At 40.9% G+C, this 19,991-nt stretch overlaps 1 protein-coding gene across 1 annotated transcript in view; it reads left to right on the forward strand.

Annotated features, from left to right (window-relative positions):
• CCDC148 (coiled-coil domain containing 148) overlaps positions 1–10,292 on the forward strand; it is a 226,082-nt gene extending 215,790 nt beyond the window's left edge. The window contains exons 14-16 of the mRNA XM_036320389.1: positions 1,938–2,055; positions 4,597–4,737; positions 10,013–10,292. Coding sequence (XP_036176282.1) covers positions 1,938–2,055; positions 4,597–4,737; positions 10,013–10,159 — 406 coding nt within the window. The 3' untranslated portion in view covers positions 10,160–10,292. The remainder of the gene's footprint in view (positions 1–1,937; positions 2,056–4,596; positions 4,738–10,012) is intronic.
• Positions 10,293–19,991: the final 9,699 nt, after the last annotated feature.

Below are 19,991 nucleotides of genomic sequence, written 5' to 3' on the forward strand. Positions count from 1 at the left end.
CGGGACATGTGCCCTGACTCGGAATTGAACCCCTGGGGTTCCTTCAGTCTGCAGGCCAACGCCCTATCCACTGAGCCAGACCAGCCAGGGCAGGAGCAACCTGGTTTTAGAGATTTCCTCCCTAGAAGCAAATCTTCCTGAGGGGAAAGACCTGGCTCAGCCGCCCATGCTTTCCTGGGCCTCTCTTTACCGATTACTGGTCTTTCGCTCACGCTGTGCAGGCCACCCAGTTCAGTTCTTCCCTTCTGAGGGCTGTGACCAGGTGGGGCAAGCCAGGTTCCCGGGGACAGAACTGGAGAATCACCCCCTCGAAGATGCCAGCCCTGCCATTGCTCAGCCTGAGTGCCTCCCCTGACTCATCCCTCGCTCTCTGCCTGCAAGGCCGGCCCGCTCAGCCGTCATGCCTCCTTGCCTCTGCGACTCCTAATCCTCCAGCTCTGGCTCAGGTGCTGTCTCCTCAGTGAAGCTCTTGCTAAACCAGCAGTCCTTTCCCCACCCCAGCAAGCAGTCATCTCCCCCTCCCCCAGATCCCCAGAGGCCTTACTGATACCTCTCTGAAGGCACTGTTTACCTTGTTTAGCTCCCTGGCTTGCCTTTTTATCTCTATGTTAAACTACTAATTCTCAAGGACAGTCTTTTTCTCAGTCATTACCTAGCACAGGGTTTGGCATGGCGTCAGGATTCACAAGCCAGTAAGGTGAGTGGAGCCATCAAGGGGAGAAGAGAAAAGGGCATATAATGTTAATCGAGTGGGGGTGGGAGGGGCAGACATGGGCCCTGGGACCGGTCTGCCTGGGTCTGATCTCTGGCTCTGCCACTTCCTGGGTGTGAGATGTTACATCATCTGTCTATGCTTCCAGCTCTTTATCTTTAAAAGGGGATCAATAATGGCATCCCAACATAGGGCTGCTGTGAAATCTGAATGAGACTTAGACTCATGTAAAGGACTTAGCACAAGCCTTGTCGCACAGGGAACATCTTAGTCAGGATTCAGAATAAAAAGGATCTAGTGAAGATACATCCATGGAAAATGCAGGTGTACACACCAAGGGGAAAGCACATTTGTGACTGATGTCACAAGTAAAGTTAAATCATCAATGATGGAAGAGAGAAGCAATGACCTCATACTCCCTGGAGAACCCAGGTGACTACTTTTTTTTGAAAAGACAAATCTCATCTCTGTAATTCAGTAAAAGAGTAGCTTGGACAAGATGATGGTAAGAGAGGCTGCCCAAAAAAAGACAATGGAGAAAGGCCAGATGAGCTGGGGGAGTAGGGGGGTGGGGGAGGGGGAGGTATTAAAACAGCTGTTTATGCCCTGTTCTAATATCTGCTGATGTTCAGGAGGATGGAAGCCTAATGCGAAGGCAAAGTCATGTTTTGCTGCCATCTACAGTCAAGTGCCATTTTTAAAGTTGCTTCACACACACACACACACACACACACACACTCAGAAAGAGCATTTTGACAAAATGAGTGGCAATATAAATAGTTTGGTTTAAGTTCTAGTAATGAAGATAATTTGGGCATGTTATTATAGTTTTTATTTAGTATTCTTTCTAAAAGTATATATATATATTTAATAAGTAACATAGCCTTTTAAAAATCTCAAATTGTTAAAACTCATCAGAAGGCTCGAATGAGCTATAGGTTCAGCAGCCAACAGACAGTTTGCGAGTTAATACAATTATTTCAATGAGTAAAGAGATGGATTGGATTCTATCTCATATTTGCCTTCCCTATGACCTGTAGTTTCTCCTGCTATTATTAGAATTATTAGTAAATTGCATTTTCCACAAATGTCTTCTATTGTTTGGATATGAGGAATCAACCAAAAGCAACTGAAAACAAAACCTGAGAGGCCTTCGGCTTTTATCCGTACAATGTCCAAGATTATGGTGATGTTTTCCCAACTTCCCTGTGCATTGTTTTTAAAGGGTTAACTACAGACAACAATTATTGGAAAAGCGTTTGATGGAGAAAAAAGAGGTGGCTCTTCAAGAAGCACATGAAGAAGAAGAAAGAGAGAGGCGGCTGGAAGCCCTTAGGAAACAGGTGTTTTTAATTTGAAATGTTCATGGGTGGTGTGAAAAAATGTTGCTAAGTGCTCCTAATAGCATTATTCCTCGGGCTTAGTTTAGGAGTTCTGCTGCATAAAATGTAACTTGTCCCAATTGAGACACTGATCTTCATTCCGGGGAGCAATTAGGTTTATGTTGAACCATTTCCAGTTTCTTCGTTTATTAAAAGAACTTTATCAGCACCTTTTAAAAAGCTCTCCCAAGATTTAAATGCATCCACATTACCTCCAGTTTAATAGCTGAATAGTATCCATTTACAGCAGTGAAACTCTGCATCTAGCCCAAAGATTTTACTCTCCTCAAAAAATCGGTGGAGCTTGAACGAGAATCTTCTTTAGGGCAGGAATCTCTGTTTGGATATATCCCATAATAAATAAACATGTTAAAAAGCACTTAAAAAATATAACCTCACTTTTTTTTGTGTGTGTGGAGAAATAAAAGCCTCCCATTGCTTCGCCTAATAAAAGTAGGCAAAAGTTTAGAAAGTAGATAATACATGGCAAGATCAGAAATGTAAGAACTTGGGATATGTGATAAAATAGTTTTATTTGGCAATTTTTCAGAGTTTTTAGCCTGGGAGTGATTAGCTTAACTCAAAAGCTCTGAAGTCTCCACTGGCACCATTTCCCAGCTGTTAGGCAATGACGGGTTTCTGTTCGGTGCCAGTGGAGGCAACATAGAATCTTGGATAGGAACTTGGCCTCTGGTGTCCTTCAAACATGGTACAACCTGGTGTGCTACTCACTGGCAGAAGGAACTTAGGCCTTTTACCTAACTCCTGTTGCTTTATTTCCCCCTCTGAAAAATGGGAATAACAATATTAGTACCTGCCTTGTAGGTTGGTAGTCATGTCTGTTTACATGTTTTGAATATTTACAAAGTATAAAGTCCTCTTATTAACACCCTTGGGTTTTAAATAATTTAGTCTCTACAAAACCTTATGCTGTAGGTGTTATTAATATTCCTGTTTTATAGAAGGGAAAACCAAGGAGACACAGAGGTTCCCCGGAGTTACACCGCTAGCAAAGTTTAGGCTGAATTCAAACCAAGGAAGTCTAATTAGGTGAGGTGGTATAGAGGAGCTATAAATGCATCTCATCTTCTTCGATAAAATAGATTAGAGAAATTCAAAGCATAGGAATGTAAGTCCTGGTCATGCTAGATTCAACAAAATTTAAATTATTCAGTCATTAGCAAATAAGTATATCCCATGGCTTTCTGGGGACAAAACTTAATGTCACTATTACTAAACATATCCTTGTTCAAAATAGAACTTTGACAACTACAGAATGTATATGATTAGAATTGTTTCCATCTGTGAACCCTTGGAAAGAGGAGATATCTGGGCCTATTATCTGTAATTCGTGTTCAGAACTATAGTGTAAGATTTTAATCAGGAAACCTACAATAATGAAAGTATGTTCAATTCCTAGTTATTTCATTATAGTTCATAAATGCATTAAAAGTGCCATTTTTAATGATAATTCGATTTTTTCTCTTAACATTTTTTTATTTTTAAAGAGTTTTAAAAATCGATTTTTAGGATGAGATGAAGGGAGAAGGAGAGAGAAAGAGAGAGAGAGAGAGAGAGAGAGAGAGAGAGAGAGAGAGAGAGAGAGAGAGAGAAACATGGATGTGAAAGGGAAACATTGGTCGGCTGCCTCCTGCACGTGCCTACTGGGATTGAGCCTGCATCCTAGGTATGTGCCCTGACTGGGAATCGAACTAGCAACCATTTGGTGCATGGAATGATGCTCAGCCATCTGAGCCACACCGGGCAGGGCTTTAATGCCAATTCTTGACTAGGAGTTAACAGACAGGTGTTACAAATTGTGCATATGGTTTACAAAATTAGTGACTTCATTTCATCAGGACACAGTTTTTAATTATTTCAATTATAATAAAGAACAAGAGCACTTGGGTTAAAGTTTTTCAGCAGAAGTGGGAGCACTGGTTTATAACAGCCCCTGGAAATCTAGTTGCCTGGTACAATGGAAATTCACCCATTTGACCCTGTAATGCCAACACACTCAACTTTACCCATGAATAATATGCTCTAGATTCAGTTTAAACAGATCAGACTTTCTAGAAAGTTTCATGAGGTTGTCACTATTGCCACAGATCGCTGGTGGTTAAAGATTACTGGGGTTTTTTTGTTTGTTTACTTTTGGTTACTTTCAAGGTGTTTGAATATGTAGGTTTTCTATATAAGATTTCCTGTGACTTTGTATGTATAAGAAAGACAAATTTTTGTGTAAATGTAATAATAACTATAATTTCAATCATCAGAAACAATTATATTTTACAGCTTTTTAATATTATATTTGTTTTTAAACTACTAACTCCTTTGTGGATCTCTTGGAGTGGCCTGGTTTAATATTCTTTCTACTCTCCCCTCTTAGGTTTTATCTTTAATAAAATTTCTGAACTGTAATGGACATGACACATTAATAATATTGCCTAGAGCATTTAGCCTGTATCTTGTTCCAAGTTGCTATGCTTTCTCTTCTTTTAGGTTGCTATTGTTGCTCAATTTGATCCTGTTAGAATGATGTCAGATACAATGGCATCAAAAGCGAGGATGGGTATTGGAATTGAGGAAGAATTTATTCTTCAAAAGCCACTCTTCACATTGAATACATACAACGAACAGCAGGTAATTATGGGAATTAGCATGTTTGAAACAAAAGCTATGAAGTTTATAAGAATTGTAGAAGTGTATGTTTTGCGTTCCAAAAATTTTCAACATTTATATTTAAATACTATAGATATCAACACAATTTTTACTTCTAAATAATAGCACATAGTTACTGCACAACTGTTAATATTATAATATAGTTGGTAGGTAAGCATAGAAAAAGCAGTTTATCTGGAAATGTTATGAATCTGTCATTGAAAATTATTTTTTTCATTTTTAAACCTTTTATTTTATTTTTTTCAATTTTTTTATTGATTAAGTTATTACATATGTGTCCTTATCCCCACATTACCCCCATACCCCCACTCATGCCCTCACCCCGCTGTTGTCTGTGTCCATTGGTTAGGTCTATATGCTTGCATATAAGTCCTTTGGTTGATCTCTCCCCCTTACCCCCACCCTCCCCTACCTTCCCTAGAAAATTATTTTTTAAACTTAAAAATAATTTTACAAAATCATACATTAAAGCTGTGTTAGTACTGTATTTTATTGGTGAATATTGCTCTATCGTATTCAGAATTTGTTTAAATTCATACCATAATTCTTTTGAAGAAAAACTGATGATACTTGATTAAACAAAGCAGAGGGAAGTTTTCAGAAGTTAAAATGAGCAGAAGATAATTCATCATAGCTAATGATACAACATTTTCTGTGAAAATAAGTATTAAGGGCTAATTTATTTATTTTTTATTTTTTTAAATATATTTTTATTGCTTTCAGAGAGGAAGGGAGAGGGAGAGAGAGAGAGAGAAACATCAACGATGAGAGAGAATCATCAATTGGCTGCCTCCCGCACACCCCCTACTGAGGATTAAGCCCTCAACCCAGGCATGTGCCCTTGAATGGAATCGAACCTGGGACCCTCTGGTCCGCAAGCTGACGCTCCATCCACTGAGCCACACCAGCCAGGGCTTAAGGGCTAATTTAACCATTTCTAGGAAGGGAGGACAGATGAATGAATGTGTATCCCTGAAATTAAAGGAGAAAGTAGTTAATTTTGCAAATCTAGGGAGACCTGCTAAATGCTTATCCTATCTAATAAAAGAAAAAAGGGTAATTAACTGTACCTCTGCTACGCTTCCCATTGGCTAATCAGGGCAATATGCAAATTAACTGCCAACAAAAATGGCTGCCAGCAGCCATGCAGCTGAAGCGAACATGAGGCTTGCTTGCTTCAGTGATGGAGGAAGCCAAGGTTCCCCGCCTGTCGTGGCCTGGCTCTGAGCTCCAGATGCAACAGAGTTTCAATTATAGAAGTTAAACAAACCCCAGATACCTGCTTTCAGCAGGCTGCGGCCTCAGAGCTGGGAGCGCCAGTGAAGGCAACAGAGTTTCAATTATAGAAGGTAAATAAATCCCAGAATTAAAAAAAAAGAAAAAAAAAAGAGGCTGGGAGCTTTAGTCACAGGCCAGCCTGAAAACGGCCCTCAGCCCCTCATCCAGACTGGCCAGGCACCCCAGTGGGGACCCCCACCCTGAAGGGGGTGTGACCAGCTGCAAACAGCCATCATCCCCTCACCCAGGCTGGCCAGGCACCCAAGCGGGACCCCTACCCTGATCTGGGACACCCTTCAGGGCAAACCAGCTGGCCCCCACCCATGCACCAGGCCTCTATCCTATATAGTAAAAGGGTAATATGCAAACTGACCCTAATAGCAGAAAGACTGGGAATGACTGGTCACTATGACACACACTGACCACCAGGGGCCAGACGCTCAATATAGGAGATTCCTTTTGGTGGTCATTGCACTCCCACATGGGGGAGCTCTGCTCAGCCACAAGCAAGGCTGATGGCTGCCAGTACAGCGGTGGTGGTGGGAGCCTCTCCTGCCTCCTCAGCAGCGCTAAGGATATCCGACTTCAGCTTAGGTCTGCTCCCCGCTGGCAAGTGGACATCCCCCGAGGGCTGCCGGGCTGATTGCCATCTTAGGCCCAATCCCCCTGGGTGCGGGCCTAGGCCAGCAGGTGGTCATCCCCGAGGGGTCCCAGACTGTGAGAGGGCACAGGCTGGGCTGAGGGACCCCCCTCCCGCCCCGCACCCCCCCCCCCCGCCGAGTGCACAAATTTTTGTGCACCAGGCCTCTAGTTTAATTATATAAAAGGTAGGAAACTTCATCCATTCACGCACTGACAAATAAATCAAATGTGCCTGTAGTATGTGCTGCATACTTTGCTAGGGATTAAAAAAATGTACAATTAATTTATCAATTGGACACGTATTGATGGAACAGATACTACCACCTGGCACTGTGCCAGGTGCCATCCTGAACAGTGCAGACATGTCCTCTGTGGAAGTGGGGAGCTGGGGAGCTGGGCTGGGAGGACAGTAACATGCATGGGAATAATAAGGGGAGGACACCTCCATAATGAGGTCTAAGGGCCACAGCCACTAGGGAAGGGAATGGCTGGGGAAATCAGAGAAAGTGTCAAAGAGAAAACTTAACATGTATCTTAGTTGAAGACATAGCAGCAGAAACAAGATTCATTCCAGATGATTTAAGCTAAAAACAAACAAAAAAAATAAATTAGTGGGAGGAAGTGGGCGTAGGGTGAGGGATAAACCTTAAAGATTCAAGGGACTCTTCACAAGCTACAGTGGGGAGGGCAGCGGGGGCTTGCAAAGAATTGAAGTCAGAGGCTGGAAAGCTCTCCGCTGCCTGGGATGAAGAAGTGAGTTTCACCAGCTAGAAGAGGGGGAAAGAGTCCCTTACTGGTGTGTCTTCAATGGAAAGTACTGGGCAAAGGTGGGTGCTGGGAGATGAGACTCGGAACATAGGTTAGGCTCAGACTGTGAAAAGTCCTATAGTGGGTCTTGCTTGCATTTCACCTTTATCCTGAGCAGAGGCGAGACTTTGCAGCAGCTGAATTACTGAACCGAATTTATGTTTTAACAACATGTCCTGAATGGAAAATTGGTGAGGCTGCGGGGGTGGAGGGTGGGGGGTGGAGGTCATGTGGAGTCAAATGGCACCCTCACAGAAGTGGGGGAGGGGCAGGAATGGCTCTGGCTGAGAGGAGGAGGGAGGAGGGAGGAGAAAGGGGAAGCAAGGAGGGATGATGAAAGTGAGAATAATTCTAAACCAGACAGTTTGTTCCACTATTTACTAGCTGTGTGAAATTGTGTACACTATTTAACATCTTCCTGTCTTGTTTCCTTCATCTGTAAAACAATAATTTGCACGGTTCTTATGAGGATTAAGGCCCTAGGATACTGTCTGGCACCCAGTAGTAATACAGTAAATGAGAAGTATTCAGTGTTGCTATCATCAGCCATGTAAGAATATAGAAGGAGAAACAGACTTGGGGAGAGAGAAATGTCTAGTACACATTTACAAGAAACCAATTAGCTGCCTCTGGGTTGGGGAATTGGGACAATCGTGGTCAGTATCCAAGGGAGATCTCCATTTCACTTTGTTTATTCAAAAAATAGATAATGAAAGCAGTTTAAAGCTCATACCTCCAGAGCTGAGGAGTTGGTGCACGCCGGGGATGACTAGGGGAGAACGTGTGCAGGTGGAGCATGAACCACCCGAAGTAGGTGAGAGGGACCAGGGAGCCTGGACTGGAGCAGAGGAGGTCACAGATGTTGGTCGTCAGACATAAATCTCTGTATTATTCTTGACTGAATGCATCGCTGCCCCTAGTCCCTGTATCTGACCAGTTGCCAAGTTCTATTAATTCTTCCCTTCAGTGTTTCTGACAGTTACCTCTTCCTTGCTACCAGCCAAGTTTCGGCATATTTATTATTAGTCATGTCTAGCCCATTGTAGTAGCCCCCTAACCACTCTCTCTGCTCCCATCTCTTCTTTCCTTGCCTCCTTAATTTATCCTGAACTTACAATGAGATCCATCTTTTTATACAATGACAGTGATTATATTAATTCCACGCCCCAAACAGAAACAAATGCAACCTCAGTAGCTCTCCAGACTCCTTGGCAGAGCCCGAAAGCCTTTCAAATTCAAGCCCCAGGCTTAGCAGTGTCCTTCCCCAGTGTCCCCAAAGGTGATTCCAGATGGACCGATTTGACCTCTAAGTTTGCATGCTCCTTCCTTTCGTGCTCAGTGGTTCTTTCTCCCCCGTCGCTTTAGAGAAGAGAAAGTTGGACTTTAGCTCGGGTGCCCCTCCTTGCCGGAGACCATGCTAGTCTCACCGGCACGGAGAGGTGTGCCACTCAGCGGTATCTATCACATGTTGCCGAAAACTGCAGTTATCTGGGTATAATCTTATCACCCCTATGAAAGAGCTCCTCGAAGGAGGGGTTGCTTTCAACAGCTTATTATCCAATCTTCTAGGGCAGGGGTGGGAAACGTCTGGCCCCAGCGCCCTGGTCTGGCCCTGCCAAGGCATTCGGGGCGAACTAATGAAATGTTTGGCCAAATATAGCAGGCTAATTTTTAAGCTGATAATCTTGTATGGCCCTCAAATGATGTTATAAATATCCAAATGGCACTCAGCAGAAAAAAGGTTCCCCACCCCTGCTCTAGGGGGACTTTAAATCCATGTAAAATGCTTCCTTAGATGAAATCCATGTGTGGCTACCTTCTTATCATTGCAAACTGCACCATTGACATTTAATATTCACAGAAGGAGGAGTAAAGTCCAATCAGCTATAAGTGAAAACAGAAATCGAACTACTCGTATATCTATCCCACTTAGAATCAGATAGATGGAAGCATTTTCTAGTTCTGCTTGAAATAGAAATCTGGCTTGGGAAGAAGGTTCTATTGATTTTTGTTTTTCAGGTAGTGGCCCTGTGCTTAAACTTAATTTACATATTGCCAAGTGATGGAGAAATTAAAATGTCTGTTTAAAGGCAGGTGCAGAAGGTTGTGGTTTAGATTTATTTTATTGTAATCAGTGATTGTCTATATTTGCAAATTCTGGCCATCAATAAATAATGAATCAATGATATTATTGAAAGTAAGATTTTTTCATCTCATCTTTTAATAATTCTAACGTTTTGTATTTTGACTAATCTACTATGCAACAGTCTATACACCTTATGTTGGAAACGCTGATTCACTTACTGGAATGTGGCAATGCCAAAAAGGTTTGGATGTTTTCAGTAAAAATAACTATGATATAGTCACTGTATACACAAAATTTACTGTCATTTAGTAATTTATCTAGCAAAAACAAATTATGCAGCTTAGGGAAATATGGCACTAAATGATAAAATTTACTGTAGTTCAATGAATTGCTATTTATTTACATTATACTTTATTTCTACAGATAATTTCTGACCCTAGACTTCGTTTTGAGTTAGCACTTCGAGAAGCTGGACTTCATAAAACCTTTTATGCCAAAGAGATATTACCAAAAATCAGTCCTCAAAAACCGCCAAGAAAGGACATGGAATCTACTGTATTTAAAACCTAGAGTTCATCTTCAAATCCTATTAAATGTAAACAAAATTTTTCTCTGAATACATTTATATGGATAACAATGATTACTGCTTTCTAAATATTTTTTTAAAAGATTGACATAGAAATCATAGCATCTATTAAAACAACCTTGCCTTTAAAAAAATGATTCTTAGAATTTTATGCACTATTTCCAATATCTTTGTTTCTTTAATGGTATTAAATTTTCCAAGACTATGGAACTTAATTATGACACATTTGGTACATATATTAGCATTTAGTAAATTGCAATTTGGGAGTTGCCTTATCCCATGAAAAGAGATCAAAATAACCATTTGCGAGAATTATAATTTATACTAATGTTACCTGCTAACAATCATTTCTGCTTGCTATTTTCAGAATTTAACTTTTTAATCATGGAAGCTTCATTACCATTAATACTTCTATTGTTTCTTGATTATTATAATAGAAGACTCAACCTTTCTCTAAATTTAGAAACCAATTTGGTATACCATGTTTACTGAAAACCAATCATCCAAGACAATCTCATTTTGCAAATTAGACCATAAGAATAAATTAGAAATAGCATTTCAGACATCAGAATATCTATTTTGGCTAGGGGGAAAATGTGGATGGCTGTTTAGAAGGGATATTTTAACATTGATAATATTTAGAATGCTATCAAAAGTTTAACACTACCTATTAAATATCTAGATGATTTTATAGAAGGCAATGTTTCAAATAGAAGTCAAGCATAAGTGTTTTCTTTTTACTGTTTCTAACGAACCACACAAACATGAGTAGCTTGTGATGCACAGTGAGAGGGGGTGCCACTATTTTGAGAACCACAGGGAGTTCATACTTGAGGTTATACGGAAGCAGTGTAGCTCTTGACTCAGAACTTATTCATTTTCTTTCTTTTTTAAAAACAGTATTTATAATAGTTACCATTTGTTGAACACAAACTGTGTGCTCAGAGTCATGTATATACTTTACATATAAAGTCTTCTTTGACCATGATAACAACCTTATGAGCTTATTCCCATTTCTCCAGATAAGGAAACAGGTTCAGAAAGGTAGAATAACATGCCATAGATCACTTGTTTTTCAACTGTGAGTCATTAAATCAATTTAGTGAGCCTGACCAGCATTAAAATAAAAGAAAGAAACAAAATAAAATAAATCCGAAATCTAAGTGACTAATAAACATATGAAAAGATGGAAATACCAATTAAAAACCCAATGAAATACCAATATGATTCCACCAGATTGGCAACAATACTAAGAAATCTAACAATATCAGTAATATCCTACAGAACAGCAGGAAGCACCCACTGGTGGTGAGAATGTAGATTGGAAAAGTCCAGGTTTACCTGGTAAAGTTGACACTGTTTATACACTTGGATAGAACAATTCTATTCCTAAATATATGCCCTTGAGGAGCCCCTGCATATGTGTATAAGGACACACGGACTGGGATTCCTAAATGAAAACAAGCCAAATGTTCATCAATAGTAGAATGGATATAAAAATTGTGGTATATTCATATATGGAATTGCGAATAGAGAAAAATGAAAAAATTAACATGGGCATAATATTTAGTGAAAGGACTCAGATGCAAAAGTATACATACTGTGTTGTATTTTATTTATCTAAAGTACAAAAACGGACCAAGTAACCCGTAGTGTTTAAGGATAGGTGATGAAACAATAGAGGGAAATAGGCCAATGATTAACACTAAAATCAAGGTAATGATTATCTCTTGGGGAAAGGAAGGCTGACAGGGTCGGGGACTTCCAAGTTATGGGTAGTGATTTTATGATGTTTCCATTCCTTAAACTGTACATAAGTGTTTATGTACTCTTAGGTCAATGCCATAAATTCATAATAAACTGAGGAAAAGAATATTAAGAAAGCAAGTTATTAAAAGTAAAATTTCTTACTGTATTAGTGCATCAGAAATAGACTTTTTAGCCAGTTTCTGATTAAATATCTCTACTTTGTAGGAATTTCTCTGATAGCAAGGATAGTTCCTGCCTGGGAGCCATATTTACCCTGACATCGGTTATTGTCCCTTTTATTTTCCTCCCCCCAGTCCTTGTGCTCTGCTTCACTTAGACTTTTGTCAGTCTAGCTTTCCAGGCGGGCATAAAAGAAAAAACAATACATGCCCAATAGGAATCAGCACTGTGCCATGAAATTTGATTTCACCTATTCATGTGTGTGTATAGTAGATAAGAACAAAAATGTACTTGTTAATGGCCCTAAAAAATTAGAAACCACTACCCGCAATCCCATAAAGATATAGCCTGTTCAACTCCACATCATTGAGGATGATGGGTTTGTCTCAAATTGTGTGGAAAGACTGGAATCCTTCCTCTCTCTCTATCAAACACCAAAGTGTGTTTTGGGTTTCATCCCCTCTCGACTCCATGATAATTTCTCTTCTGTTATGCCCTTTCTCACCTATATCTTCAAGCTCATGTAGTTTTTCCACCTTCATCCTGTCAATGTGGTGTATTACATAGACCTATTTTCATATGTTGAATCATCCTTGCATTCCAGGAATAAATCCCACTTGTTTGTTGTATACAACGCTTTCAGTATACTGCTGAATTCAATCTGCTAGTATTTTGTTGAGAATGACATCAACATTTTTGAAGAATATGATTTAATTTTTTTAAAAAATAGAAAATAGTCCAGCTGGCATGGCTCAGTGGTTGAGCATTGACCTATGAAGCAGGAGGTCATGGTTCGATTCCCAGTCAGGGCACATGCCCGGGTTGTAGGCTGGAGCCCCTGTGTGGGGTGTGCGAGAGGCAGCCAATCAGTGATTCTCTGTCATCATTGATGTTTCTATCTCTCTCTCCTCCCTTCCTCTCTGCAATCAGTAAAATATATGTTTTAAAAAATAGAAAATTATTTTGGGTTTTTGTTGTTTTTTATTTTATTTCTTAGCTTTTATTTTCTTTAAGGCCTTATCTGTTATATCTTACATTCATTTGGGTTTTTTTTTTTTTAGCTGTCTCATTTCTGAAATGTTTTTCTTTTATCTATAATTTTTTCCTGAGAATATATCACCTAACTTCTGAGTTTTCCTAATTCTGATTACCATGCTCTCATATTTTATATCATTTTTATGTATTTTAACTTTCAGCTTATAATGTTAACCTATATTGTGGTAATTTCTCTCTGGTGGTCATTCCTGATCTGTAGGGATGTTATGCTGCTTAATCTGTTTTTAATATCAACATTGAGATCTGATCCTTTGTTTTATTCATTTATACTTAAAATTAATTGCTTAACTTTCAGCATTATTTGTGGCTCAAAATAGTTCTTCTAGCTTTACAGTTCTGGAGTTCTCTGTTTAATTATATTTGTGTAGGGTTCAAAAAAGTTAGCGGCTTATTTTCTGGAGATATGTCCTTCTGTACCTGCTGTTCCCTTTGATTCTGCTGTTCCTGTGCTGCTCAATTGGATTCTCCTTGCAACAGTTTCTCGGCATTGTGGGCCTTTGTCCTAGAAGTGAGATTTGACTAGTCATTGTTGGAATTCATGGGGCCCAGATTTCTCTGGCCCTTTAGACTTGACTGCAGACTCTTTGTACTCATTCATTATTAGAAAAGTGTAAAACTCAGTTTCTGCTCTTAATCGCTAAATACTATTTTTAGCATACTTTCTGCTCCAAGAGTTCATCACCCTTGTCCATATTCAAAGTCCTATATAATATTTTTTAAAATCATGAAAAGAGTAATAGGGCTTCCTTCTTCTGGCATATATTTAGTTTTTGTTTGTTTGTTTTACAGGGCATCCATTTTCTTGGGTTTTATGTTGCCCTCATTAAAATAACTTCATTATCTATTTAGCTGAAGGTAACAAATCATTTTGAAGGAAACCTAGGGAAATTGAAGACTTTTTAAAATTAAGATGTTGCCTGGAAAACTCATGAGGAAAATCTGAGATACAAACTTTTAAAATTTATTGATTGATTTTTAGAGAGATAGGGAAAGGTGGGAGAGAGAAGAAACATCGACTTGTCGTTCCCCTTATTTATGCATTCATTGGTTGCTTTTTGTATGTGCCCTGACTGGGGATCAAGCCCACAACTGATACCTGGCCATGGCTCTAAGATATAGACTGTTTAAGATCTCAGTCAAATCCCAGAAATGATGAAGTTTGACCTACGAAGAAATAAAGGTCTGAGTATTCTACTGTTTCTGACATCTGATGGATGTGTTTTGGAAAAATAGTTGTATGCTTGCTGGTGCATTTGAGGATGAACACTTGATAGATGCTGCCAACTACCAGAGAGGTCCTGAGGGAGAAAATGTTCAGGGACTCACTCATTGAGATTTAGGAACAGTGAATATTTCGCTCTGAGACTCAGTGGGGGACTGGATATTAATAATAGAATTCACCAGCTGCATGACCTCTCGTGGAATAGTCTCAATCCTCAGAGAGGAATGTGGCATCAGATCTGTCCTGTTCTTATCAAGTTTTTAAAATCTCTAGAAAGATGTTTTTCAACCTGTATGGGAATTTCTCTTTTTACACTAAAAACTGCCTGTATTCCTTTCCTTTTCTACTTTCAATAGTATTTGAGCCTCATGTTTTTCACTGCCAGGGGTCCTCAAACTACAGCCCGCGGGCCCCATGCAAATACAAATATTGTATTTGTTCCCGTTTTGTTTTTTTACTTCAAAATAAGATATGTGCAGCGTGCATAGGAATTTGTTCATAGTTTTTTTTTTTAAACTATAGTCCAGCCCTCCAACGGTCTGAGGGACAGTGAACTGGCCCCCTGTTTAAAAAGTTTGAGGCCCCCTGGTTTAAACTGATTTAGGATTGTTTGTAAGTACATGCTTTTAATGTCATTGTAGGCCTTACCAATTGTACCAATTACCTTTTTTTTTCTCAGAGAATTTATTATTTTATATGTGGAAATATAAGTGTGGGAAAGAGTAGTGGTATTATTTTCCTTCTATTTTACACATTTCCCCAGACATGTCAATATTACTTAGCACCACATATGCTTAAAACTCCTAATATTTATAAACAATTTCAAAAGCAATTTGCTTACATCTCCTTAGACATTTATAAATATTGTGTTAATTTCAAATGCTTACCTTCACAGTATATTTAAAACAAACGCTGCACAAGATGTCCCGTTACTATTACTATGAACTAACTTAGTTTGGGATGATTATTAAAAGTAATATTTATTTTTTAATCTACTAAAATGAAATAAAACTTTACTTGGGAGTGAAAATTCTTGACTTGCTAAAGGAAATGTAGCACAAGACACATGGACTTATGTCCACATGGGTTAGGACCATGCTATCTGGAGAGAAAAGATCCAGATAATGTGAAGGGCATATGTTCTCATCCATGTTGATATATCACCATAACACTGTTGCTTAAAACTGTCACCAAAGTAGAAGCCTCAGGGATCCTCTATTTCAATGTTTCTAGGCAATTTGCTTTTCTCCCTGCTTTCTCAGTCCAAATCTAGGGTTTAATTTGGTTTAACAAATATTTACTGAATAAAGTCTCTGCAGCTATTAAAAAGAATGTGGTGATGGTTGTACAACTTTCTAAAAACATTGAATTATATCCTGTAAGTGGGTCAACTGTACGGTGTTTGAAAAGAAAATCAAGATACGCTGTATAGGTGAAAGTCTGGGAATAGCGACAGATAAATACAGATAGAATGGCCCTCCCTATGTACAAAAAGAATGCAAATCTCTGGAAGGACATATAAGGAGCTGTTGGCAACTGTTACTTTTGGGAACTGGAATGGGAAGTTTGGTGGAGTGGTGATTAGGGAAGTTTTACTTTTTCCTTTATACCCTTCTATACTTTTTAGTGTTTATCACAAGCCAGTATTACTTTTATAATAATGATTTTTAATTATTACCCTGAATTTTTATAGGGTGCAGTGTATCCAGACAGGGGGGATGTAAGCGTTCCAAACCTACATCAACTGTCCTCTGTGATGGGCAACACTCAGCAGGGGTATGAGGCGGATTGGGGTCAGTTGATAAAGGTTTTTTGACTCGATGAATGGATGGGTGATCTGTATGAATTTTGCCTTTGCCTATGGCCAACAATTATCTATAGCTACCCTGAGTAAAAAGAAATAGACAAGGTAGAAGTAGACATAGTTTAAAATAAATTCTTTCTCTTCCTAAAGCATGCTCAGAATTTGGCTGAGGAGATAAAATGTCTCACACATTTAAGGAAAAAAAAATACAAGAAAAAGGCAGTAGCTATGAGAGCAGTACAGAGCAGACGCCTCTTGTCCTACTTGCTTCCATGACGGGTTGTGATCCGACCCCTCCTCAGCTGGTATCTTCATGCTTTCCCTCCTGTCTCTTTCCACCGAAAAGAGAAGGAACCAGGAAGTGAAGGGAACAGAGTGGGTCTGAATGGACCCAAAGGTTTTTAGAGCAGAGGGAGTTTTATAGTAGACTTCTAGTGTGGCGTATGAGCCTGAAGTTAAAACCTGAAATCCATGTATTGCAGAAGACTTCTGTGGTTGAGCATGGCCACGATTATCCTCAGAAAACATCTCTATGGAGAAATGGAAAATCTCCTAGTCCTCTACACAGGTTTAGAGAAAGGAAATGAATAACCTGTGGGCAGGCACAGAAATAAAAAAAGGTGGTAGAATATTATGCAGCAAGGATGGTGGGACCCAGAACTCAAACCTTGGGCATGGATGCTGGTTCTAAGTGGCGTGGCTTGTTGGGAGGTCTTACAAGGTAGCAGGTGTTTTTTTCTGGGTGATAATGGGGCCCTTCCAGGGGGGAAGATAAATTTCCGGGAGCCCTTTTGTTCCGACCTGGTGCTGCTGACCAACCACTGTCACCTCCTCGGTCTGTGCCATGAGGAAGGGAAATAATACCACTGCTCTTTCTTTGGTGTTGTTTGTACCCTTTCAGGCTTATTAAAGCTAGAGAGCAGTACCTATTGGTATCTGTGAGTTTCACTTCCATCATCCTCTAACCTAGCCCCCTCCTTCTCAGATTCCAGCCTATGGACCCTCGAATAACAGCCTGTGTTGTTTGAACTTTATCGTGTTGACATTACAAAATAGTGAAAGCTTTGTTGGGCATAGGAGCAAAGTGCTCTGGAAAGCTAATATGAGAAGAGGGTACAAGTTGGATGGTATCCAGGGAAAGGGGGGTTTGGGGAAGCCATTTATGGTTATTTAGAATAAATCAGGTGTGAGGTGAAGTGAAAGTGGTATCACTGGAGTCTCTGATCCTTGTCACTTAAGGAGGAAAACTGAACTCTGGACTCATTTATTCCTTTCCCTCTTGCAAAGTGCCCCTAGAGCAGCGGTTCTCAACCTGTGGGTCGCGACCCCTTTGGCGGTCGAATGACCCTTTCACAGGGGTCGCCTAAGACCATCCTGCATATCAGGTATTTACATTACGATTCATAACAGTAGCAACATTACAGTTATGAAGTAGCAACGAAAATAATTTTATGGTTGGGCCACAAGATGAGGAACTGTATTTAAAGGGCCAGAAGGTTGAGAACCACTGCCCTAGAGGTTTGGGGGAGCAGGTCCACCTACAAAGGAAGTCCTGAGCAAGGGACATAGAGATAAAAATAAGCATAACTCCTGAGCATGAAGGTGTGGTGACTGGCTTGCCTCTAGCTTCTCCTTTCCTCTTGTCCAAGTAAAGTGCTTCTGAATCCCAAACAGGACACTTAGGGCTCTGCCAGAACCTGTGATCAACCTGGATCCCCAACAGGGGGTGAGAAGGACGTTCCCCTTGCTCCGTGTTGAGGCCCTGAGGTTGCTGCTCCTCTTGTCAGCCTGTCACCCTGTGCCCTGGGCCTGATCTGCTGCCCAGGTCCTGTCTGTGGTGCTTCTCTGGTTCCTTGGTGATGGTTTTGCTCCTGTGGTCTTCCAGGACACAGAGGTTGTGTTCTGTCACCAAAACCTCCAGCTCCTGTGATGCCTACCTTCACTCACCTGCCACCAATCACCTGTATGGAGTTCTGCCAACAGTCTACCCTGTTCTCCCCAGCCTAGCTCTCTCTATGCCAGAGCATTGTCTCTGTCCACTTCAGTCACTGGCACTCCCGCGTTATCCATCCTTCATTTGGAAACGCATTCTCCACACTCATCTCCATACGTCCACTTTGGTAGCTGTCACCAAAGACAACCTCAAGGAACCATGCCGCCCAGCAAGCAAGCCCCTCTGTTGTCCCCCCCTCCTCCCATTGAATCTGGGTGGTCTTTGACTTCTTTAACCAATAGAATGGGCAGAAGTGATGCTGTGCCAGTTCTGGGCCCAAGCGTTAGCAAAGGCTTTGTAGTTTCTGCTTATGTGCCCTCAGAAGCCAGTTGCCGTGTGAGAAGTCCGACTACCTGGCTGGAGGAGAGGCCACATAGGGAACCCTGAAAAATGAGGAGCTCTGTGGGGGGAGACCATGAGGTGGTACATAAAGCACCAACCACAAGGGGAAGATGTCATCTGAGATAAGCCAGCACAGGCCCCCAAATGACTCTTGCCCCAGCTGCCATATGGCCATTTAGACCACAATCACTACAGCCCCAGTGAGAGCCCCAGGATAACCACCCATTTGAGCCCAGCCAACCCCTAGAGTTAGGACCAATCGTAAAAAAAACAACAACAATAGTCTTTTAAGGTGGTTTGTTGTGTAAAAGCAGATATGTGAATCAATACTCAACAAATCCTTGGCCATTCTAGTCCTTTGCCTGACCTTCCAATGAGAACAGCCAACATTTATTGAGCACTAACCGCATACCAGGCACTGTTCTTGTTGCTTTGAATGTACAAAGTAATTTGCTATGCACAACAACCTATGAGACATGCACTATTGTTGGCCTCATTGTGTAGCGAGGGAAACTTAGGCACAACAAAGTGACTTACTCTGCCTAATGTTACACAGCTTATAGAGCCTAGATTTAAAGCCATAAAAACTGGCTTCTAAACCTTGAACTCTACTGCCTGCTACTCTCAGGCTTTGCCAGTCTGACCATCCTTCTCTTGTCATAAATATCTATGACATCTACAGAAAATCATGGGACATAACCACAAGCCAGCGATATCTCTTCTTTGGGTTTTTACCTGCATATGGACTTAAATGGATTATAATGCTGTGATTTAAGAAATGCGCAGAAAGTCCCCTAGCAAGCCCCCTACGTGTTACAGGATGTGTCCTGCTTGAAGCGTGGCATCTTAGAGCCTGTGGCTCCCCCCAGCCCCACTGCCCCGCAGGTCATTTTTTGCCATTTCATATTTGCCTCACTTTGGCATTTGCTGTTCTCCCTCAGAACTTTGCTCTAAGCATGAAAATGGGATTTCCTTAATTCCACACCCTAATAGCTGTGATCAGCTTGTAACAATTCACATTTATTGACCGCTTAGGTTCTAAGAGGAGATTCTGTTCAGAGATAAAGAACTGGTATACTAGATGTGACCACAGGCCAGCTCTTCCATAGGAAGCCTGCCACCAGCCGCCGTTCTTGGCATCGCCTGCCGTGGTGTGGTGGCGGCCAGCCTGCACCCAGGAGAGAACGCATGTACCTTCTTGGCCTGAAGGCCACGCTCCAGCTCTCTCAGGCTCCAAGGATGAAACTTTTCCCCTGCCTTAGAGTCTTCCCAGAACTGTTGATTGGGGCTGGGGAGGGGTCCAGGGAAAACGGAGAGATCCGTCCCTTCCTGATGGGTTTGACTTGCCCCCAGGTACCGCCAAAGTGCCCCTCAGAAGCTGGCATCCTTCTCCACAGAACTATTTATCTTTGGACAGTACTGTGCTGGGGACACAAGAATTCACTGCACTAAACCCAATCTTTCTTGTCC

Source organism: Myotis myotis, unplaced genomic scaffold (assembly GCF_014108235.1).
Source record: "Myotis myotis isolate mMyoMyo1 unplaced genomic scaffold, mMyoMyo1.p scaffold_m19_p_8, whole genome shotgun sequence".
NCBI classification, from domain to species: Eukaryota; Metazoa; Chordata; class Mammalia; order Chiroptera; family Vespertilionidae; genus Myotis; species Myotis myotis.